This window comes from Martes martes (assembly GCF_963455335.1).
Source record: "Martes martes genome assembly, chromosome: 5".
NCBI classification, from domain to species: Eukaryota; Metazoa; Chordata; class Mammalia; order Carnivora; family Mustelidae; genus Martes; species Martes martes.
This window is the reverse complement of record NC_137892.1, coordinates 154,373,361-154,397,001: the sequence shown is the minus strand read 5'-3', so window position 1 is coordinate 154,397,001 and position 23,641 is coordinate 154,373,361. Positions and strand designations below refer to the sequence as shown.

Sequence of the window (23,641 nt, the reverse complement as noted above, 5' to 3'; positions counted from 1 at the left end):
ATTAACAGAACTGCTTACTTTTAATAGTACCTTTCATTCATTGAAAAGCTCAGGAGCCATCATTCAGTTGTCCTGACATTTCACTACTTTAGAGAGATTTAAAGCCACTAGGTTGAGGGCACAGAACCCACCTATGACCATGTGAAATAGTCTCCTTGTCTTTTTTTCTTTCTTTTCTTCTTCTTCTTTTTTTTTTGTAGTTTCATTTATTTATTTTAAGTAATCTCTACACCCAACATGGCATGCGAACTCATGACCCTGAGATCAGGAGTTGCATGCTCTTCTTAGGAGGCAGTCCCCCCGCCCCCCCCCCGCCCCCATCTTTATTTAAGCACTTTGAGCTTTAGTATCTTTAATTATAAAGCTGGAAGGATAAAACCTCTTGACAGGGTCAATGTGCTGTTGAAATCAGAGCACATGTAAAGGACTTGATACCATACCTAGCATGTATCAGTGGCTGTGGTTTTGTGTTGTTCCCATTTAATACATGAATTACTGGATTTATAAATAATTTAACACTTTTTTAGATTGCATGACCTGACAGTACATGTGGATCATTTTAAGTGTTCAGAATCAAAATTGAGTTTCATTATTGTTCAGAGGGATTATTAATCATTCTAGGAAATTGTGAAAATCCATAGTGGTGAAATATGTTTTTAAAATGCCAAAGTCTTGTGCTGAATCCTTTTTTGGCTTTTCTAAAAGAAGAGAACCCGGTTTTTTTGTTGTTATTGTTTGCTTGCTTTTTAGTTTTACCTCTGCTAATGAAGTAAATAAGATGAGAAAATAATGAAGGGTTTCATGCTGTGACTTGAATTTTGTGGTCTTACTGCTCTACCTCTGAGGACACATGACCAGAGCTGTGAAATGAAGGAAAGATCCTCTTGGGAAGGCTAGATTTTCCTTCTGTTTTATTTTCTGAAAACACTGGTGGAGTAATAGAATACTTCTGGAAATTTCACCGGAAGTATTCAGTGATACCCACAGGCCTCATGAGGATTGTATGTGTGTTCATGAGGGTTACATCTGCCTATGCCAAGACAGTCCCCCGACATTTATACTTTGTATTTGATATAATTTTTCTAAACTCAAGCTAATTTAGTTCTGTTTTAAAATTCTTAAATGCCAGTCTCTCTGTGTGGCTTTGTGTGAGAGGTTGGTGAGGCTTGACCACTGGGGTCAGGTGCTGCTCTCAGGAGAGGAAGATGCCCTAGATCCCAGATGATGAAGGTCATCGTCGGCATGAAGTTTGAAGTCCGTTCCTGTTTCTTTCTTTTAAGACTTAAAACCCGATGTGGTGGGGCGCCTGGGTGGCTCAGTGGGTTAAAGCCTCTGCCTTAGGCTCAGGTCATGATCCCAGGATTCTGGGATCGAGCCCGGTGTCGGGCTCTCTGCTCAGCAGGGAGCCTGCTTACCCCCCTCTCTCTGCCTGCTTGTGATCTCTGTCAAATTAAAAAACAAAACAAAACAAAACAAAATCCGATGTGGTTGATAGCAAAGAGAGCTTAGAATGCCGGGGCGGGAAGGAGGGGGCGGTGTGGGGGGCAACGGGAGGGCCTGGGAAGGCGGAAGAGGCCGCGGTTTCAGGGCAACGGCGCCCACCTACGTGGAAACGTTCTGCACGCGTAAAAGTGACGCTGGAGGGGACCCACGGGAAGGTACAGATGGCGCCTTTTCTCACAGCTTCCACGTGGCCCACGGCACTCAGGCCTGTTGTCCGGAGTCCTGGGAGGGGACTAGGTAGCCCAGCGGGTGTCCGCCCAGAGCCCAACTCTTGCGGTTCACACGCTCGTTCCTGGCCGCGCAGCCGGTGGAGGTCAAGTGCGCGGGCGACTGCGTGTCGGCGGTGCCCCCGCGGGGCCCGCGGAGTCCTGTGCGCTCGTTTGCGCCTAAGCGCGCTCCGAATGCTGTTTTGCAGGTGGCAGAGACAAGCGGGGAGGCCCCATCCTAACATTCCCGGCGCGCAGCAATCACGACAGAATACGACAGGAGGACCTCCGCAGGCTCATCTCCTACCTCGCCTGTATCCCGAGGTGAGTCGCGGGCGCCGCGGGGCTTGTCCCTGCTGGGCCATCCCAGACGGGACACCGCGCCGCCGGGAGCAGCCGCGCGGCGGCCTGGGGTCCACGCCGCCCACCCGGTGCAGAACGGGCACCGGCCCCTCTGCCCTTCGCTCCGTTTTGTGACCGTTCTGTCACGTTGACGACACGTGTGGGTGTGGGGACGAGAAGGTACGCGTCTCGCTTGGAGAGCGTTGTGGGGGGGACGGCGGGGCTGGGCTGAGGAGGCGGCGCCCCAGGCGGACCGTTCTTGGGGTCTCTGAGGCCGCGACGCCCCGCGGGACCAGAAACGGCGGCTGTTGCCGATGTTACCTTTCTGCCTCCGTTACCCGCTTCGGTTTCTGGGAAGCAGCCTCTGCATTTGTGGCGTGAGTAAGGTCTGTGAGGCATCGCGGGTCTTTCCCAGCTGATGGGCCAGGGGTGGCAGCGCCATTCAGTCCGAGACCCCCTTCGTGACGGGGCGGTTGTTCGCGCGGGTGCTGAGGCGCCGCGAGACCGGGCGAAGCCTCGTCTTCCTGGTGACTTTTTGGAAACGAGCATCCTGCCGGGATGCAGGCGGAGCAGGTCGGCGCGCCCGCAGCGGGGACCTGCGCGTCTGGGCGGGGGCGCTGGCTTCCCTGCGGGGAGGACGGGCGCGGGGAAGGGGGCGTCATCGATGTGCTCGGGCCAGGAGCCGTCAGAGGGACTGGCGCGTGTGCAGGAAAACCCGGTCGTTGTACACAGGCCGGGGGGTGGGGGGACCGTGACGTCATGGACACGTCATGCAGAGCAGCCCTAAAGGCGGTCAGTGGCACTGCTGATGGCTTCTCGGAGGCTGAGCGGAGTGCTTTGCACCTGCCACGGCACACGGGCTGGGATACTGCTGGCCTCCTCAGCCGCCCCAGGCAGGGAAGTCACAGTGCCCCGCTGTGACCCAGCCCGTAGGTGGGTCTTTGGCTGTTGACTGTCCGCCCTGCTGACGCCTGTTTGGGTGTCGTTTCCGAGAAAGCCACCGCTTTGCGTCGTCCGTGACCACGCGATAGAGTCCTGCGTGAATATGCGGGAACGTTCGCTCTCTCCCCGCACTCCGGTGTTTTCTCGGGCAGTTGAACTGTTGAAACCACGGGGTTAAAAAGGGCTTCAGAGGTTCTGTACTACTCACTATCATTTCTGAAGAACAATATAGTTGATAGCGACCACTTCGGGAGCTCTGTGTGTTCGGTTCTGTGCTGCTGATGGAAGAAGAAGCGGAAGCACGAGGGAGGACGTAAAAATCTCTGCCAGTCGGAGAGATACTTGTCATATAGTGTTACTATGGAATGACTATATAATTGCGGCAACTGGCTTTTTGGCTTAAAAATCTCGGTTGATTGTAACTTAAAAATTTCTTTTATTTCATTGATATTGTAAAACATTTGATTTAGGTATATTTTAGATCATCGGGATGATCCTCTTGAGCCTACAAAACTTCATTATGATGAGCATACACAAAAGTAGTGAGAATAACACAGCAGACGTCCACATACCCGTCATCCAGCGTCAGTGATGATGAGTGTCGCCAGTCTTGTTTTTCTCTAAGTTTCCCCTAAAATAAAAAAAGTCCCAAGCCTCCTATCATTTCTGTTAGAAATACGAAGCGTGGAAGGTGACCCCCCCCATTGTCGAGCACTGCCACTTCATCACCTAAGTTTGCTTTTGTATTTATAATTCCAAGTGACAAGAAATGTCACGTTGCTTGTCCTGGGTTAATGATAAGAGAAGTGGGATTAACACGTGAATGATACATTTCTCAAGTGATAATGGGGAAATCTCACAGTGGTTCAAATGGAGAGAAGCGGCAACAGAACCCGTGGGTCTCCCTGACCTCACAGGAGCTGTTCCGCCCCACTGTGCGCCTGGTAGTGGGAACATTGTTTTGTTAGAGCCGAGCAGTAGGCCAAGAAAATCATCAGCAAAATGATGGTGTGAATTTTTTTTTTTTGACTTGCGGGTTTGCTTGCACTTAAGTCTGATTTTTTGTTGGCATAGTTCCAGAGCCGTATAAATCGTCCTGGGGGTCATGAGTCTTCTTTTCCTGTCCATTACCCCTGACAGTTTCTGTGGCATTACGGTGGCCTTTTGCCACCCCCAAGCTGGATAGTTGCAGGGCCCCACTTTCCCAGATGTGGAGAAGTACACTATCCAGAAAGCATGGGCAGCAGAATCAGACCAGCTGTTCCTTTTATCAGTTTTCTGATCTGTGAAATGTGATAGTAATGAGTACTTCTTGGGATCATTGTGAGTGTGGAGTAAGATTCTGTACGCACATGCCCAGTGTAGTGCCTGATACAGGGTAGCTCCCTCAGAAAAAGAACGATAATTTCCATTTGTCCTACTACCCTTCTTTTATTTTTCCCTTTGACATGTGCTCTAGAGCCCAGTTATCTTATTTTTCTTCTGCATGGCCTCTGTCTGTGTGCCTCTTAAAATGTGGCCCTCAGAGGTAATTGTAAGTGTGATCTGAGCGGTGATGAGTAGTTTGAGCATTATTACTTGGGTCACCTTCCCTTTCCTTCTCTCTCCTTTAAAAAAAAAAAAATGAAAGCAGGATGCCTGGGTGGCTCAGTCAGTTAAGCCGCTGCCTTTGGTTCAGATCATGATCCCAGGGTCCTGGGATCGAGTCGCACATTGGGCTCCTTGCTTAGCGGAGAGCCTGCTTCTCTCTCTGCCTCTCTGCCTGCTTATCCTCTCTCTCGCTCTCTGACAGATAAATAAATAAAATCTTAAAAAAAAAATAAAAGCAATTGGAGTAATGGAGTGACTTTCATAGAATCAATTTGCGAAGAAAGTTTCCATTAACTATGTGTAGGAGAAGCAAGTCACAGTAGAACTTCTTGGTGGTCTAATTGGGATTCCCACACAGTGATGAAAATAACATCGGTCTTGGTACATCTCTAGGTGTTTATTGCTCTTATTGTTTGAATTACAGGTATACTAATTATGTTTTAGAGCATTTTGCCTTCTTTAGGATGATTTATAGTAGCTACACGGATAAACTCTTTTGTCACTAGCAAAATAATGTGAGACTTAAATTGATTCGTTTGTGAACATTCATATTAAAAGACACTTTCTTCATGTAGAAACTAAGGAGCATTTCTGTTTTTCAGAGACCAGCATTGAGAAGGGATGTTAATTTTATCTAACATTTCTTTATCTCACGATGAAATGAGGTTCTTAGAGGAAACTGCCGGAATACCTGGTGGATGGTCACATGTCCCAGCGAGCGGTGTCTTCTGGTGGAGGAGTGGCATGGGCGCCTTCTCCTGCAGACAGCTGCCCACGTTCCGTAGCTGCTCCTGAATAGAACTGGGTTTGGGAATCTTTGCAAGTCACCGCTTTCTGAACAAGGACTGGCTTTTAACTGGGTAAAGAGACGGATTGAAAGGATGTGCCCTCCCAGCCCAGTTCATGTGCGATTTTCATTATTTAGAAGTCACTGGGTGGTCGGTTTGATTACGGAGGAAGGTGGATCGTGAGGCCTTCTGTGAACTGTGCAAGCTCAGGCACCTCTGGTGTGGTGTTCTCTGACGTGTTTCTGTTGTTGAGTCTGGAGTTACTCAGGATGCCTTTCTAGCCCCTTTCAAGTGGAGGGGCTGTGCCGTGTTCTGTGCACACCGTGTCGCGCTCTGTGAGGAGAGACACAGTCTGCCTGAGAGCGTACCCTGATCTGGCGAAGGCCGTTGCTGAAGTCCGTCTAGCAGACAGCACCCACTGAGGCCATCAGGGGCCTGGCATGTGGTCTCCCGCCTTTGGAGTGTGGCAGCAGATAGGACATCCGCAGTAGAGGGTCTCTGCGAGGGCAGGCTCCCTATGCTCTGGCTGGTCTTGCCAGATTGCACACCCCATCAGAGCCCTAAGAGGCCCAGAATGCTCCATGTCAGTGACTTGGGAGACTTGAGGAGACCTTTCTGGAAGCCCTCTTTGCTTCTAGGATCTGTGAAGGAGGTCCGTGCTGTGCTGTTCCCTGGTTTATGGACCTGGACCTACTGGAGACACGGAGAAGCGGTATCATGAGAGGAGCCTGAGCCAAGCATTAACTCATTTGGAGCTCCTATTCATGTAGGAGTGGTCTTCAAACCATTCCTGGCGGTTTCCGCCTTTGGGAAGCTGGGCTGCTGTCAGTCTGTGTCCCCGTGATGGCTTGCCACACCATGTTTCCAGCACCTGTGCTGCTGCCTACTCAGGTTCTAGCCCCACAGACTTGTTTTGTAGAATTTTTTTGTGACATGCCTCTTACATGGGTGTAGCAGTGACAAGAACTTTATGTCTGTGAAATTTGGAGCGAGTTACTGTAATGGTGTGCCTCAAGATAAGGAAAAGAATGGCGTTCTGCAGGGGTGGGGAGGGAAGGGTGAAGGTGTGAGCTAATGCAAGAGAGCATGAAATTGGTTTTAATTTTGACTTAATTTATTTTGGCTTTTTAACAACACTTAATGACAGAGATTCGTTTTCTGAGTTTTTTTAATATGAGTTTATAACTATAAATAGGTTTTAGTTTCTCAGGTGATTACCTGAGGCAGAAAAATGTCCAATGTCTTTCCACTGTCTGGGCCCAGTACATTCACGCTGGGTGAAAAAGTTGTCATTACCCACTCAGGGTCTTAGGTGTGTGTCCAGAGCCCTTCCTTCAGTCATTATCCGGCTCACGTCTGGTGCTAGGACCAGACGCCTGCGTGGACTGTGTGAATCCACCACAAAACAGGGTTATGGTTGTTCCAGACGTGGAAGGCTGTGCCAGAGCCTTCCTAAAAGCTTCCCCGTGAACACTGAAGTTATGACCAAGTGTGACTGAGTATTTTCACCTGTGTTTAAGGACACTTTGACTCTTGGATTTTCTTTATGGCAGAAGTGCATTGCCTATATTTTTCATGTACTCAGGGGTTGAGACTTAAAAAGACTAATAATTTTTATTGCTTTGTCAGGGTCATTGTTAAGAGAAACTGGCTTTTTTGTTTAAATTGGCCAGAACGTGGAGGGGGAGAACGCAGAGGCTCTAGCACTGGCTTGGCCGGTGCTGAGGACCAGCCTCGTCACCACCATGGCTTTTGTGTCACCAGTGCAACTGCGTGCAAAAGACAAATAAGCCTTAGCATTACTGTGAAAATCCCTTTTCAGAGTAGACCCTGCCAGAAGGGCACAAAGGAGCCCCAGGGATCAGTGGAGCATACTTGGAGAACCTCTGGGACAGCTAAGGACCCAAACCAGTTAAAGGGGACAAAACGGGACACTGAAAAGCTCCTGCCATCCCCAGTGCACTGGTGTGGGTGGTTTCAGTGCCCGTGATCCTGGGAGGCTCCTGTGACTGCTGTTCATGGGTCTGTCACCCTCCCCACCTGGGCTCTGTGCACACTGTTAGGGGTCTGTCCCCATTAGTGCTCACCGAGGACGTTTGCTGTGATAGTTCCTAGACAGTTTGTGGGATCATTTAATATGCAAAAGATGAGACGCCCCCTCCCCTCCCCCACCCACCACCACCTCACAGTACGGAGCCCCACAGACATCAAGGTGAGGGTCACAGAGTCAGCCTCACCCAGTGGGACTCTGCTCAGAGAAGGAGTTGCATGGCTTAAACCTGTTTCTTTCTTTTTCTCTAGTGAAGAGGTCTGCAAGCGAGGATTCACAGTGATCGTGGACATGCGTGGGTCCAAGTGGGACTCCATTAAGCCTCTGCTGAAGATACTGCAAGAGTCCTTTCCCTGCTGCATTCATGTTGCACTGATAATCAAGCCAGACAACTTTTGGCAGAAACAGAGGACTAATTTTGGCAGTTCTAAATTTGAATTTGAGGTAACTTCCATGTGTAGCCAGACCAGTTAAACCAATAGGCGTGGATCATTAAAAGTTGACTTTCTCCTCATCATTTTAGATAATAGATTTTTAAAAGCACATATTAGATGGGAAAGGCACATCTTACATACGTATGGCATGTAAAATCAGTTACCGAATAAAACAAAATTCGGTTCATTTATGACATGACGCTACTGGATTATTCCACCCACGGGCGACTTAGGTTTCTGTTCTCTTGGTTTTGGTCGGTGGGGCTGCTGAGGTGTAAGGTGTGTACCATAGAAAGAGGCTCCCTCTTACTTCTCGTGATAAAACAGCTTCACCCTTCAGTCCAGGTGGCTTTATGTGGCCTCAAATCCATCATCATTGCCTTCGGCTTGGAAATAAGGGAATGTTAGGGAGAGATACCCAACTTCACGTGTCCGGAAGAAAGTGAGTTTTCACCTTGTCCTTGAGAATGGAGGGAATGATCTCTTCGGTATTTCATGCATCCGTTCTCTTGTTTATGGAAAGGGAGATACTCCTTTAAAAGCTCTGCAGAGTTCGGAATTCAGCAGCACGTTAGGTCACTATCTCAGATGGTGTGTGACACAGGCCTCAGCCTGCTAACTTCTTTTCCTTTCCACTGTCCCCTCGCCTTCAGCTACTAAGGCTCTGCCCGGGCTTTGATGCAGGTAGTATAAGGAGATGATTATGGGAAGAAAGTGTTCTGGCCAGCTTGAAACCTAATTCATGTCATATTCTGTAGTAGAATGTTTTCTAATAAGATCTCGTAATATTTGGTGAAATAGCTTGTGCTGCTTCTTTAAGTTTGCCCAAACAGCAGGTGTCAGTGACTGTCCTCATGGGTGTTAAGATAAACGACAGTAGTATTAAGCACATCACACAATAGTACTTCTTAAGCTTCATGTTCCATGGTAACTTTTCAGTGTTTTCACATGTGTATTAATTGTGTTTTTAAATCTCTTGCCATGGTACTGATTTTCAATCAGAAATTGGAATTCAGTTTTAATTTGAATTTGAAACTTCATTCAAGAGATTTAGGTAAAAGATGAAACCCATAAGCCTTTATTTTCACACAGTTAAAAAGTCATTTTGGACAACAGTTTATTGGGTCTTACTATTTTCTTGATGCAGAATTTAAAGTGTGTTGCTTTTAATTATACGTGTTTAAAGCAGAAACAATGGTGTAGCAATGTAGAATGCACAAAAAAGTTTTGCTAGTCTGATTTTGGCATCGTTACCAGCCTCTCTCTGTGAAGTGACTAGTTCCATGGATGTTACTAAAAGTCTGGACAGATGAGATAGAAATGAACCTACAGTCACATTGCAAGCAAAAGTGCGGGACTAGGAGTGGCCCCTCTTCCTAGCTCTCTTGCTTTTTGCAGGTTCTTATGCTAGCCAGCATGGGGCTGCTGTAGTTCTAGGTTTTCTAAGGCTGGAGGTGACAGAGGTGGGGCTAAACCAGCCTTTCTCTGGTTTATTTTTTGGCTCTTAGACTACAGATCTTTTTCCTTTAACTTTGTCTTTGCATTGAATGACCCCTCTCCCAGCCCCTGTGTTTTCCTTGAGGCACGATATTGATAGTAACCCTGTGGTACATGGCATAGGTAGGGTGAGGGTAAGATTTTTGCTTAGATTATGAAGGACTAAAACATGGTCGCTGTTAGATTGGAATGTAGTGCAAGTTGGAATGTACAAAACTTCTACTACTCAGAATTGTGACAGGTGATTGCAATGCATGAAACATCCCCTCTGTCTTCAGCTTTATGGCAAGAGCTTCTGCTCCCTGTCCGGCTAACTTTTGTATATTTTAGAAAGTTTCAAGAAGTCATTCATAGCCTAGTATCTGCTACTTGATGGGAGGTGGAGGTAGGGCAAGATGAGCCGTGATCATGGTCTGGTTGGAGCATGTCTGTCACTGAATAAGGAGCTCACAAACATGTGTCCTCAGAGGGAGGTGGCACTTCTCAGGGTTGTGGAAGTCCACGAACAGGACATTTGCTTGGTTGGAGAAAGCAGGAGGCCTCTGCAGATTTTTCTGTTGGGAGTGAGACGGTGGAGTGGTTTGGAGGAGAAAGAGTGCATTGATGAGAGTAAAATTTCTTAATCGTCTGCTCTGTATTGCGATTTAAGACCTTTCCCAGTTAACATGCCTAAGATAGCGGGTTAATTTCCACATTCTTGGGAAGAAATCTCATTTCTTTAGCTCTCATGAGATACACATCCTATAATTTTAGGTATTCTAACTAACGTGGTGTTCTAATGGACTTCTGTTTCACTGACTATACTGGTAATGTTAATTTCATCTACATTTGTTTCTATGGGGCCAGAACAAGGTATGTTTTCTATAAAGAGATCACTTGCTTTACATTTTGAAAATCTGTAAGTATTGCAAATTGCATTATGATAAGGCCACAGAAAATGGGTTCATTTTCTCATATGTGATTTTTTTTCCCCTTAAGACAAACATGGTCTCTTTAGAAGGCCTTACCAAAGTAGTTGATCCTTCTCAGCTAACTCCCGAGTTTGATGGCTGCTTGGAATACAACCATGAAGAATGGATTGAAATCAGAGTTGCTTTTGAAGACTACATTAGCAATGCAACCCACATGCTCTCTCGGCTGGAGGAACTTCAGGACATCCTGGCCAAGAAAGAATTGCCTCAGGATTTAGAGGGGGCTCGGAGTATGATCGAGGAGCATTCCCAGCTGAAGAAGAAGGTGATTAAGGCCCCCATAGAAGACTTGGATTTAGAGGGGCAGAAGCTGCTCCAGAGGATCCAGAGCAGTGACAGCTTTCCCAAAAAGAACTCGGGGTCAGGCAATGCAGACCTGCAGAGCCTCCTGCCCAAGGTGTCCGCCATGCTGGACAGGCTGCACTCCACGCGGCAGCATCTGCACCAGATGTGGCACGTACGGAAACTGAAGCTGGACCAGTGCTTTCAGCTGAGGCTGTTTGAGCAGGACGCTGAGAAGGTAAAGGAGCAGGGGGAGGGAAGTTGAAATGAGACGCGGATGGGTTTCCTGGATCATCGGGTCCTGGCAGCTGGGGGCTGCTTTGGTCAGGAGAGAGAGCCGAGGAGGAGGAAGGCACGCCCCCGGTGTTGGTTCATTCCGGCGATCTGCCCGAAATCCGCCTTCCAGCTTCCCTCGTGGTGCAGGCCAGGGCTGTCTGAGGAGCTTTGGGTTCTTAATGACTGACATTGTGGTTTGGCATGCCTGTAAGATAGACGAGAAGGGTATCTTGAGTTAGAAGAGTGAACGTCTTACAGAATTTATATGATTGAAAGCAATAATTACGTAGGTATGTGTTTTGCCCCGATGAAGCCAGTGACAGAACACCATTCCGATCTGTTGTTGACCATGCTTTTAAGATAAAAGACGAATCAGGTGTTAAAAAGAATAGCTTCTGGGAAATACGGGCAGTGATTACTTATGGCCTCATTTTATTCTTATGCTCCAGATGAAACAGCTGGTCCGAGTGGATGCTCGTGTCACCTGCTAACTCTTGTCTTAGCAGTGGAAACAGAACACTTACTGAGAGGACTGTGTTGCAAGCCATGAACACGGGTGAACCGATCACTCTTAATTTGAGCTCATTGAACTTTTTTCACAGAGTTTTTCTCACAGGAGAATATTTTCTAATGTTAAAAAAACTACATCACTAATCTTTGATACAAAAGGACCTTTCAAACAGTGACAATCCACTACTGTTGTCTGGCAAGCTTTTAACCTACCCATCAGCGTACTTATGTTTAAAGAAGTGCCTTGTCAAAGACACTGGAAAAATCTTCCTTTCAATTACTAGGAAAAAACAGGTGACTGTCTCTGGGATTCTGATTCAAGTCACGATACCAGTCCAAATAATGATAGTTATTTCCTTTTGCTTTCATGTTTTCCTTGTGAGCAACGTAACTGACATCGTTTTCCAGGGAGTATCTGTATTGAAACTCGTAAGAGATGTATGTCATCATTAAATTTTTTTCCAGTCCTTTCTATTTTTATGGTAAATTTTATTGTTTGCATTTGCACGGTTTTTAAAATACTGTTTGCTGTCAAGCAGATACGATCTTGTAGTCAATGGAGTTGTTCTCCGTAATCTGTGGGCATAGGAGAACCTGCCCAGATACCTGCGAGTCCCTAATTTCACCCAACAGGTCTTTCACTGAAGAGCAGTGTGGTCAGGGAAGCCGTTCACGACAGCAGAGAGGCTGGGTTGAGAGTCAGAGGTTGGTTTCAGTTAGTCTGGGGGATCTGAGCACCCTCTTTGCCTGTCTGCCCCTTAATTCCTCATCAGTCGAAGGAGCACATGCGGTTCTTGCAGACCGGGCCAGTTCAGAACAGCTTACTTTGAAGTCAAGGATCTTTTTGGACCCAAAAGACCGAGAGGTCGTCAGAGCAAAGATACGGCCCTTGGTTGGCTTGGCCCTGCTCTTGGGCCTGTGGCAGCCATCCCTTCTCCTGGGGCTACTTCAGCTTGTCTTTCTTCATTCTGGTAGATGTTCGACTGGATCACACACAACAAGGGCCTGTTTCTGAACAGCTACACCGAGATCGGGACCAGCCACCCTCACGCGATGGAGCTGCAGACGCAGCACAACCACTTCGCCATGAACTGCATGGTAAGAGGCTGTGGGCACAGAGGTGGCGCATATGAGAGAGGATTCCAGCGGACGGGAGGGATTTACACAGTTGGTGCCCCAGCCCTCCTCCAAGAGGCCACTCGGGGCCTTTAGAGGTACCGGTGGTGTTGGTAGCTGACTTCCGAGCGCGCGACGTTCTTGGTGTTAGCAGTACCTACAGCTTCTTTTAAGCTCTAAGCAGATGAAAGTGTGAGAACAAGCAGACACATCGGTGAAACTCGAGCCAGTTACTTGGCCAGTTCGACATGGATCTCTTAGGAGCCTGTAGGGGCTCCAGAGAAGCTGCTCAGTGGCCGAGGAAGTGTGCTGAGCAGAGCTGTCGTCAGTTTGCTGGCTGCCCTTTGTAAGGAAGAAATAAGCCAGCCTGCCTGCTTTCTCCCTCAAGGGCATACTCCAGTTCTCCTAAAACATGACATTTCCCTCCAGGCTGAACTGAAGTACTAGGGTCTGGACATAGGTCATGCCTAGAACACCCTGCTCTGTTTGAGGCTGATGCATTTGACTCTGCTGGCCTATTGTGACCAGTGTTGGGTTGTTGTAGGACCGTTAAAGAAAACAACAAACAATTCTAAATAGTATTTTTGTTACATTTTTGGAGTTAATATAACTAAAATAAAACACTATGTTCTACAGGATATATGATGTTTCTGTAGACAATTATCCTTCTGAAAATTTCCTTTTCAGGGACCAGGAGTTTTGGGTTGGACTTTGAGCTAGTCTTATGAGAATTAACCACTCTTGGGCCTTGTAATATTGGTTACTGAACACCGAAGCGGGATGAAGACAGGGTCTTTGTTTAAATTAATTCAGTAAGATGCTATTTAATTAAAGTTTGGGTAACTGAGTGCTCTAGGTAGTTTCAAAGGTAACATATAGCAATACAATTTTTGTAATAGACTCCATCAAAAAAAGTTTAGTGTCTGTTCTAGAGTTTGTGGTAAGAGAATTTCTGGTTTGAAATTTTAAACCCAGGCATAGATGAAGAGTTCCAAAATGTTACCTGTGGAGGAAGCGTCTTAGAATTTCTTCCTAAGAAATATTTATCAATTTTTCAAGTTATTCTGAAACCGCAGCTAGTGGTGGAAGGCATTCAGTCCGTTGTATCACATAATATATAAACAAGAAGTACTAAAATATATTTTAGAAAAACAAGAACAGAAAATATACCCACCCCCCAGCATTATTAGTGCGACATTTAGGGTCAAGAAAATGGGAAGTATGATGTAGAAGACAGGAGATTGGGAGGGGTTAGGAATGCAGAGGTTTCTAATCTGAGCCTTCCAGTCACCTTGTGACTTTGGGCAGTCCATTTAGTCTCTGCAAGCCTCAGTTTCCTAATCTGTAAAGTGGGGATTATATCTGCCTTCCATGGCAGATGTAATTTTATTTTCTCTGCATATTTAAAACACTAAGATAGTGCTCAATGCAAAGTAAGTACTTGATAAATGGTAATTATTAACAGTCATGTTATCACCAATTAAAAACATGGTTAAAAGAAACTCTTAAAAGTATGAGTAATGTACTTTTTTTTTATTTTTAAAGGCTTAAGTCTATTTTCTGGTTCTTTACAATAAACTTATTTTTCTAAGTTAAGGTTCTTTTTGTTTTTTTAAAGATTTTTATTTATTTATTTGAGAGAGAGCATGAGTAAGGGGAGAGGGAGAAGCAGGCTCCCAGCTGAGCAGGGAGACTGACGTGGGGCTCCATCCCAGGACCCTGGGACCACGACCCGAGCCAAAGGCAGAAGGCAGACACTCAACTCTCTGAGCCGCCCAGGTGCCCCCTAAGCTTAAGTTTTAACTGGAGGAGTGCCACTGTGGGTGGCAGCTGCCGGCGAAGCTTCCAGGCCTATCTGGCTCCTTGTCCGCCACTCCTCCATGAGTGCTTGGTACCCAGCTAGGACATGTCTTTATGCAGAGCAAGGACTTCTTAATTTTCAGCCCTTTCTTGTGCTTCCTACAGTGTTTTAAACATTTTTTTTTGATAAAATGAAAATGCTGAATATCAATCTGCCGAGTTGCCAGTCTCTAAAGCATGTTAAGGGATGCCAACAATTCTACTCATGGTACTATCGCAGATGCTTTTAAAAGCTGTGATGAGAGTGCCTGGGTGGCTCAGTCGGTTAAGCATCTGCCTTTGGCTCACGTCATGATCCCAGGGTCCTGGGATCGAGTTCTGCATGGGGCTCCCTGCTCAGTGCGGAGCCTGCTTCTCCCTCTGCCCCTCACCATGCTCATGCTTTCTCTCTGTGTCAAACAAATAAAATCTTTTTTTTTTTTTCTTTAAAAGCTGTGATGATAAGATCTAGAGGTAGATACTTTAACAAGGGGAATTCTATATTTTATGTTAGAGGCTGTTTATTGGTTGGTGTGCCAGCACTTTCCTTTATCTGTGTAATCAGTGATGGAATGATGGTAAAGGTCCGGTCCACAGACCCTCCACGCGCAGTACAGTCTGGTTGAGGATCTGAAAGGGACACGGGACACCGTAACAGAATCTCAGTGGGAATGAGTCCCCCCAGTGGTTCCCATGGCAGACCCATCTGCATGGAGAGCTCTGCTCTGGGTTCTAACAGAGGGCATTGGCATATGCTCTTCCCAACACCGTTAGGGTTGATTTTCATCTTTAATGATACAAAACAAAAATTAGTAATTCTGGTCACTTGCAACTAGAGGGAGAGAACGCATATGGGAAGAGGGGGCATTACTTTTGCCTAAAGGATGCTCGTTAGAGCATTATTGCCACAAGAGGCAGGGAGGCCGGTTTGCCACTGACCACGGCCTTGGTGGACTGTCTTAGCCTCACGGGTGCCCTCTCTCCCTGCCACTGTAGACAGCATCATCTGTTAGCTAATTCGAGGCTGGAGTCTGTGCCTTTCTAGTCCCAGAGTGACTCTATCTAGTTTTGATTTGGGTCAAAGTGGAGAGGAAAAAATGAGTAGAAGATGGTACAGAGGAAGAATGGGCAAGTACCTTCTTCAGGGGGCTTCGGGGTGGGCTGCAGACGAGGTCACCGCGAGGAGGCTGCGCGGGGTGCGTGCGGTGGGAGAGGGACCCAGAGAACCACGGCGAGAGCGGAGAGGAGGCAGGAAAAAGGGAGAGAGGTTTGGACAGGTTGAGGAATTAGATTTAGCAGCACAGTTGGGAGGAGCCAGCGGGGGTGCATGATTTTGGGCGACGAGGGGCAGTGTTGTGATGAAGAGCGACAGGCGGGGGTATGTTGAAGGCGCGCATTCCCCACCGCTGCGTCTGCCGGACTAGCAGCCTCAAAGGCCAAGGAAGCTGGAAGGGAGCACAGCATAGCGAGAACCCGTTTTGAGGGCTAAATGTGTCCTTTTTTCCAGCCTCACACTGTTATTTTTGCAGTAAACTGCTGGGCCTGAAGATGGGCATTTCCACAGAATAGAAAACTTGATTGAAGGTTTGCACACAGCGTTGTTCCCTTTTGTGCCTCCACTCCTCCGCTGTGGAGGAAGCGGATCTGTCTGCAGAGGATTCTCTGTCGGCACCGCCCAGATGGCTTGGGCTGGTGTAGACGGGAGAGCTTGTTTCCCCACAGAACAGCCTGTGGCTGCTCCGAGTGCAGCGTGTAGTTCCTGGGTTCCAGTTAAAACCTGCAGTGTTGGGTTTTCTCGGTTCTGGGTGACTGCTTCTCCGTAGGCTTGCCATCTGGCCCCGTTTCAGGATCTGAAGCCAGCGAGTGAGTAAGAGTGTGTCTGTGTGCACCCACTTGTGTACTTGGTTGCTTTGTGCCTACCAGTCTGCCCCTCAGCTAGTTGATTTGTAATTTTACAGTTTTAAAAACAGAAATTGAAACCAATATTTAGAGTTTCTGGAAATCAGATAGCAAGTACGTCCACTGTTCTATACCAGGTGATTCTGCCGTTAAAAACAGAACTGGAGTTCGTGGGCTGTGTTTCAGAAAGCGCTATGATCTGCAGGCCCTGCAAGGAAGACTCTTGTTTGCCTTCCCCTGACAAGCCCTCTTTCTCCCCCCTACCTTTTGCAGAACGTGTATGTAAATATAAACCGCATAATGTCGGTGGCAAATCGCTTGGTCGAGTCTGGCCACTACGCCTCTCAGCAGATTAAGCAGATTGCGAACCAGCTGGAGCAGGAGTGGAAGGCGTTTGCGGCAGCCCTGGATGAGCGGAGTACCTTGCTGGACATGTCCTCCATTTTCCACCAGAAGGCTGAAAAGGTCAGTGCTTGGGGCCCGCAGCCCGCAAGGTGGTGACCACAACACGTTCTCGCTCGGTGCCCTCCCCGCAGCCCAGTCCCTGGACGACTTTGGTGTGACACCCGCGGTGCTTAAGAGCATGAGCTCTGAAGTCAGGCAGCTGTGAGCTCTCTGACCCCGTGCTGTGCCTTCTTCGGCAAGTTCCTTCGCCTCTCTGTTCCTTGGTTTTCTCATCTATAAAATGGAAATAAAAGTATCTACTTGAGAGGAGTGTTTTCTCCTGTAAATGAGATAGTTCATGTGAGGTGGCCTGTGTGGTGCCTGGTGTACAGTAGGTACTAATCAGTGGTAGCCACTGTTCTTTTTCCCTCCTCTCCCTTCTCCCCACTCTCCATCCCCTTCCTCCTCTCCTCTTCCTCCTCAGTACTGTCACCTTAGTATTCTAATACGATGCTCTGACAGCAAGTAACAATGCCTGAGTATGAGGTTTTAAATATTAGGGGTTTGCTTTTCTCAGAAAACAAGATGTTGCAAAGTCTGGGGACCCGTAGCCATACAGTGATGTCAGGCTGGGATTTGCTCCTCTCGGGCTGCCTTGGCCTACCTGCCATGGCCACCGACATGGTGCCCCAGCCCCTGCCCCTCGAGCACGGCGCCCACTATAGTCGGGGAAGCCTTATTTTCAGAAGGTCCCTCCATCCCTGCACGCCTCGCTTCCATTCCCACTGGCCAGGAGTGGGGTGCAGGCTGTGCCCTAGCTCCTGGGAAGGGTGTGGCTTTTTAGCCTCCACAGCGGTAGGCAGGCTCTGCTGGCCGGGGCTAGGGTTGGAGAGTGGCTTCCAGTGTCTCCTATTGATGAAGTTATTTGTTTGGATTCAGAGTTCACGCTGGCTTCATCTGCCGATGTTCTGGTCAGAATACTTGAAGAGGGAGCATCTAATACGTGCCCGTAACACCCCCTACGCCTCTCCAGGCCCCCAGCGAGCTCGCTTAAGCAAACACTCTGGAGTAGCACGAGGGAAGTGCTTTGCTCATGACTCAGACTTCGTAGTGGGAAGTGTGCGGGGCAGGGAAATACCTCTTCAAGTGGCGGAGAAGCAACACAGGAACTTTGAGCCGCCAGGAAGACATACAGGGGAGAAATGAGGGGTTGTCGTAAGGGAGAAATACTGATCGGGGAGGATTTTCTGGTGTTGAGGGGAGACTACATTCATAGGGATCTGTACTGATGGTGCTAGGCAGGAAATGGTATCTCTGTAGTCTAGAAACAGTCCCTGTTGAGGAGTGAGGCCCGTGAAGGTAAGATAAAGGTCCCAGCTTGCCCAGGGTTTTGGCAAGTCAACAAGAATGTTGCACAAGACCCTAATTAGCAGTGATCTCGACTCTAGAAACCTTTCAAGTGTGAAGCAAGAGAGGAAACTAAATGGAACAGGAAAAGAAAAAAATGATAGTAGCCTCACGTGAAAGCTGTGAATAGGGACTTCCAGGTTCCAATAGTAGGGTTTTTCACCTCCCTAAACTTATGTATTTGATTGGCTTTATGATAAAGAATAAACAAAAGCCCACAGAAAAAATCAAGTTTTTTTAAAAAAAGTAATAGGAACCCCCTTCAGCAGAAAACTGCACTGCGCTCACCTATGCTACCTGACGTCGGCCAGAGGAGTAGTGTATCATTCACTGGACATCATGGTGGGTGGGAGGATGAGCTGTCTGGTCCCTGTACATCCGTCATCTGGAATGGTAACATGTTAGGGGTACAGCAGCCCCTGGAAGTAGAAGTGTGCTAATTGGTAGTGGGCTCACGGAAAGTTCCGTGAAGATGATAGGAGCAAACGTGAGACAGGACAAGCTACGTGGGTGAATGACAGAGTCTGAGCCACAGTAACACACAGTGAAAAATCCCATAAACATGGTAGGATTCAGAATTGCAAGTAAGCCCTGAAGTTAATTGCTATTCTGACTGCTTGAGAATAATCTAGAAATGTGTGTGCCATGGGGCATTTTTTTTCCTCCAAAATTTTTATCCAGAATTTCAAAAAGAGCATGGGGTGTTTTCATTTGGATAAGATGAATGACTGTAATTTATGGATTTGAAGGAAACTAAGCTAGATGAATGCATTATTGAACACAATTTTGTGGGATCCTTCGTAAAGTTTAACAGTGCTTGAGGTCTCTGTGCGTATCGAGTAGTCAGAGAAGAAGCCAGAAAGAAGCCAGATACAAGTGTAGGAACAGAGGGACCTGGTATAGAGAGGCCCCAGCGTTTCTGATGGACCTCGACCAAGGCCTGCCCAGGCAACTGAAATATACAGGTGGGGCATTAGAACGTGTTCGGGGTGCCTTTAGTCTTGAGTGAAAATATAGTGGGAATATTCCCTTTCACTGAACAGAAGAAAGATCCTGACATTCTAATGCATGAAGGAAGATCACATCTACTCAGTACTTTTCCTCTTCCCAGGAGAGAAATAGCTCAACTTTGGTCTTTTGTTGAAGTGCTTTGCTTTCCAGTTACGCTGACGCTGTTTTCATAAGCTCACTGGGGAGAAGACCAGAAACTTGGACATCCTAAGTTAGGTTGCCATCTTGGCCACCTCTCTGAACCCCATCCAGATGTATCAGTGTGAAATGAAGTGTGATCAGGGAGGCCTGGAGCTCCACCGTGGGAGCCCATGGTTCGTGTTGGATGGAAGGAAGCAGCTACCCTGTAAGGATTGCAGCTTCCGGCTGGGGAGACGCATGCCCTGCACCGCACAGCCACGCTCCTGTCTCCTCTGTGGTCTTAGTGGGTGTTCTGGTGTTGGGGTTTGCTTGTGGTTTTACAAACATAAATCTTGAGATGGAGACTAGCTGAGGAGAACATTGCCTTCTGCAGACTTCTCGGCTGTTCATTCGCTGTCAGGCCTCCCCCTCTGGGGATGCTCTGTGTGCCCCCAGAGTCTCCATTTGCAAGGTTGGAGACAGGGCTGTGAGGCCGGCGGTCTCACCGGTACACGGTGTTCACTTCTTTTGGTCACATGGCCTGTCTGCTGGATAGTCTCTTGGTACGAAACTTTCATAGCTAATGTCACTAGAATTACATTTTTATAAAGCCAGAGAAAGTGATTGATTTTACTATACCTTCGCATCTCCCGTTTTTACTATTAAACAAAAATGATCTGGGGTGTGAGGGTGATCTGGCTATGACATCTGTCACCCCACTGATCACCAGGGTTGATCTGGCTGGTGAGGCGGGTGTCCCCCTCCTCTGTCCCTGCTCCACATGTGTCCCTCGCAGGGGCTGCTCGCTGCATCCAGGAGGGTGAGTGTTCCCGAAAGAGGATAGTCTTTGGTCAGGAGCATGCCAGTACCTGTGCTTTCCTGCTAGAACCCCCACACAGACCCTCAGGGTCCCTTTGTGGAAAGAAAGGAGGGCAGTCAAACTTCGAGGTGTTCTGTGTGTGGCAGTCTGCCTCTCTGAAAAGAAAAAAAAAAAAAAAACTAGGTGTAGAGCTGCATTCTCCAGTGTGGTAGCCAGTCACCACATGCCGCCATTGAAATTACTTAAAGTTTGTTAAGAGAATGTAAAAGTAAATTAAAATTCCATACAGTGTCCACATCATGGCTGCTGGCTGCTGTACCAGACATTTCCATCCCTGCCTGCCGAAAGTTCTGTGAGTGCTGATAAAGATGTACCTTTATGTGAGCCTTAAATCTGATTACCTCATTTCATCTGTGAGTTTGAGAGCCTCTGCAATTTGATAATAGCCAAAAATAAAGTGAGAGCCGGTATCTGTATAGTTCTTTAGAGTTTATAGAGCTCTCTGACACAAATTGTTGTTTCTTTAAGTCAGCCCAGTGAAGTAGATGGGACCAGTGGTATTATTGTCCTTATATTGTGTTTGGGGAGTGATTTGCTTATGTTGGGACTTCTGTGGAGGTCTGTGACAGTCTTTTAGTTCCTGATGTAATAGAACACTATTTATTAGGTTAATATCCTTATAAAACTTCACTTTCTGTAAAAAGTTTCAGAAATAACATTTATGGTAAACATGATCTATCCTAGTTATCCAGATAACTTTATCCTAAGTCAGGGATGGAACTCAGAGGAAAATAATACTTCACTATTCCTTTTTGAATTTTTAAGGCCAATAATACACATGTAATTGTTCCCAGTTTAATGGTGTTTTACTTTATAAAAGCATAGGCCTGACTTTTGGCTGTGGACAAAAACAAAGATTCTCATAGAATAGAAAGGAATTGGAGTAATTATGTATAAAAATAAAAAGTTATTCAAGAGAACAGGTGTAATGCACGTGATCACTGGCGTATTCTGCTTCAAACTGAGCCTGCCTCCTCCACGTTACCATGCTAATACTGTCAGAGCTTCGCAGATGGGACAGGCTCCTCCCTCCTGTGATCTCCATGCTCAGAGAAGGGAGCCGGTCTCCCTTGGCGGAACCAGGAAGGAGGGCCTGCTGATGAGTACTATGGAGCAGAAATGATGAAGTAGGAAGGAAAAGTAGTAAATTGTAAGTTACTTTACTTTAGGCAAATATAAAACTTCTAGGGTAACATTTTCTAGAAGTGAGAACAAAAAAGTAAAGAAATTGAAATAAGAACTCTGACGTTTGAGTTCATATTTATATTAAACATGTACGTGTGTGTGTATCTATATTATTAAACCGGTCTTATTTTTGTCAAAGAAGAGAAAATCTCTCTAAATATTTGAAAAATTCCCATTGTGGGCAGTTTGTCTCTGTGTCTCCTAAATGAGCTAAGCACCCGTGCTCAGCTGTGCCCTGTCATGAGCCCTGGTGGGAGGTGGGCGGCAGGAGGCAGAGCAGGCCGGAGCGCTGAGCAGCTCCCAGACTAGAAGCCCCCACTCTCAGCATACGGAGGGTAGCGGAATAAATGTTTATGGAAACAAACCTCATTAATGATTCGAGCTCTCCTGTTGAAGCTATGTGTATTAATTACTCTGTTCTCATCTGCTTGCCTCAGTTTTGCAAACTGGCTGAGCCAGACTCTTCATCCTGTGTTCAGCTACACTTTAAAAAAGTCACCATTCTCTTGAGCCTCAGAATTCCCAGTTCTATAGCAGCTCCCGATTTGAATTCATGGAGAAGCATTGAATTCTCTTGCCCTCACCTAGCTGGGTACTGTGTGTTCACGTATTTGGGGCATTTAAAGCATAAGAGACTAAATTGGCTGCTCTGGTCTCCCTAGAGTGCGGTAGCCACCTCCTGCAACCGTCCTTTTCGGAGTGCTACTCCCCTGGTGTTGTAGTCCCAACCGTATTTCTCAAGACGGTGATACGTGCACGGCCTGGGGTGGAGAGGATGGAAGGCCGTAGAATGGTCCGAGAAGTTCGGGGAATGAACACACCAGGCTGCCCCCCTTGCCCATCCGCAGCGCACGTTATCATATTAACTGGCCTGGAGAGTTTCTACTCGATAGAGGTACCTGTTGGACTTTGCCACCAGGATGCCGTTTCCTTGGGGAAGACCTATTAGATGGAGATGGCTGCCCTATGGCGTGGGTTCAGACTCTTTGAGAAACCATTCAGGGCTTAGAGCTTGTACTCCAGGGTCTCGAGTTGCCATCTCGTAAACAAGAGACAAATTACACTGCACAAAAGCCCTGTGAAACCATGCCCAGGTTTATGTCTGTCACTGGGATTCTTCAGCCCAGTGAATTTAGGCGTGCACGATCCTTTCTCCACAGTGGCTTGCTCATGGCAGGCCATCCTTCTCTACGTATTTAGGACCTGGCTGTGTTTTTTCAGGTGAATATAATTAATACCCTTTCTAGGTATTTGAAGAAGCTATAAGTTACTTTTATTACAGGCATATATAAAACTTGTCGAATGTTTCTCTTTATTCATATTTGAGAAAGGTTTTCAATGATTGGTGTTTAATGCAGTCACAGAAAAGGAGGGAAACCGAGATCACTCAGCCTGACCTGTTTGACATTTCTGGAATGCTCCACACAAGAAAGCCCTAGAAATACGTGTGTGTTGTCCCACATGCACGCATGCGGCGGGGAGAGGTGTAAGGTAGCCTTTTTCTACTTCTCCGGGCCCGACGGTGTCCAGAGGGCGAGGTAGCGAGGATATCCCCTGTGCTCGTGGCAGCTGAAGCATCAGCTGCTATCGCAGGACACAGAATGCCCTGCGAATTCCTTTCAAGCCCTGAGGTCTCTGTACAGATATTTTTCCGAGCCAGTACATTAATGATAAAAGGATTTTTATAAACAAATTATTACTTGAGTGACTTGCCTATTTTAAGTTTCTAAAAAAAAGTTAAGTAACTGGCGGGTCATTCTCCTATGTATTTTAAGAGAATCCTAGCATGTTTCCTGTCTGGCAGGTCCTCACCCAATTTCAAATAATCACCCTCTGCATTCCTCGGTAAACGTAGAAAGATGCCAAGGACTTAGAGTAAACGAGGTGAAGCCCAGGGAAAGGCGTCCATGCCTACTTGGCTTAATTGAATTAGTGTCTTTAATGGGGTCTTCTGCCACTTGCCTTTGACACTTACCTGTGTGGGTGCTGATAGGGGCTCCCTGGAAGTCTGGCAGTGATTTCTCCACTCGATGAATCCCAGGGCTGTGGCGGTGGCAGGGGAGGAAAACTGAGGAGAGGTTGGAATGACAGTTCTCAGCCAGGACTGCAGCTGAGACTTTTCCCTTCTTGTTTATGTACAAAGTGGGAAAGACCTCTGAGTCAGTCCACCACCTCCCTCAGCCTTCCCGTGGGCTCGGTGGGCACGGCTGAGGACTTTGGGTGGCCTTCATTTGGTCTTTTTCATTTCTGTGCATATTTGCTTTTGAAAAGGTAGAAAAATGGGCCTGCTGCTCTTCCTGTGTTCAGGTAAACGATTTCAGATGCTCGGGCTTCTGCGAGCATCTCAGTGTTAGAGGAAAGCGGGAAGGCTGGGCTGTAGCTCCTGGCTGGGGCCGGAGCACAGGGCCG

The 23,641-nt window shown here is 47.1% G+C and overlaps 1 protein-coding gene across 1 annotated transcript in view; it reads left to right on the top strand.

Annotated features, from left to right (window-relative positions):
• TRIO (trio Rho guanine nucleotide exchange factor) overlaps positions 1–23,641 on the top strand; it is a gene marked incomplete at its 5' end in the record, with an annotated part of 348,026 nt that overhangs the window by 131,549 nt on the left and 192,836 nt on the right. Inside the window, 5 exons of the mRNA XM_080803936.1 lie at positions 1,919–2,033; positions 7,673–7,865; positions 10,331–10,843; positions 12,367–12,489; positions 16,519–16,710. Of these exons, the coding sequence (XP_080660062.1) occupies positions 1,919–2,033; positions 7,673–7,865; positions 10,331–10,843; positions 12,367–12,489; positions 16,519–16,710 (1,136 nt within the window). The remainder of the gene's footprint in view (positions 1–1,918; positions 2,034–7,672; positions 7,866–10,330; positions 10,844–12,366; positions 12,490–16,518; positions 16,711–23,641) is intronic.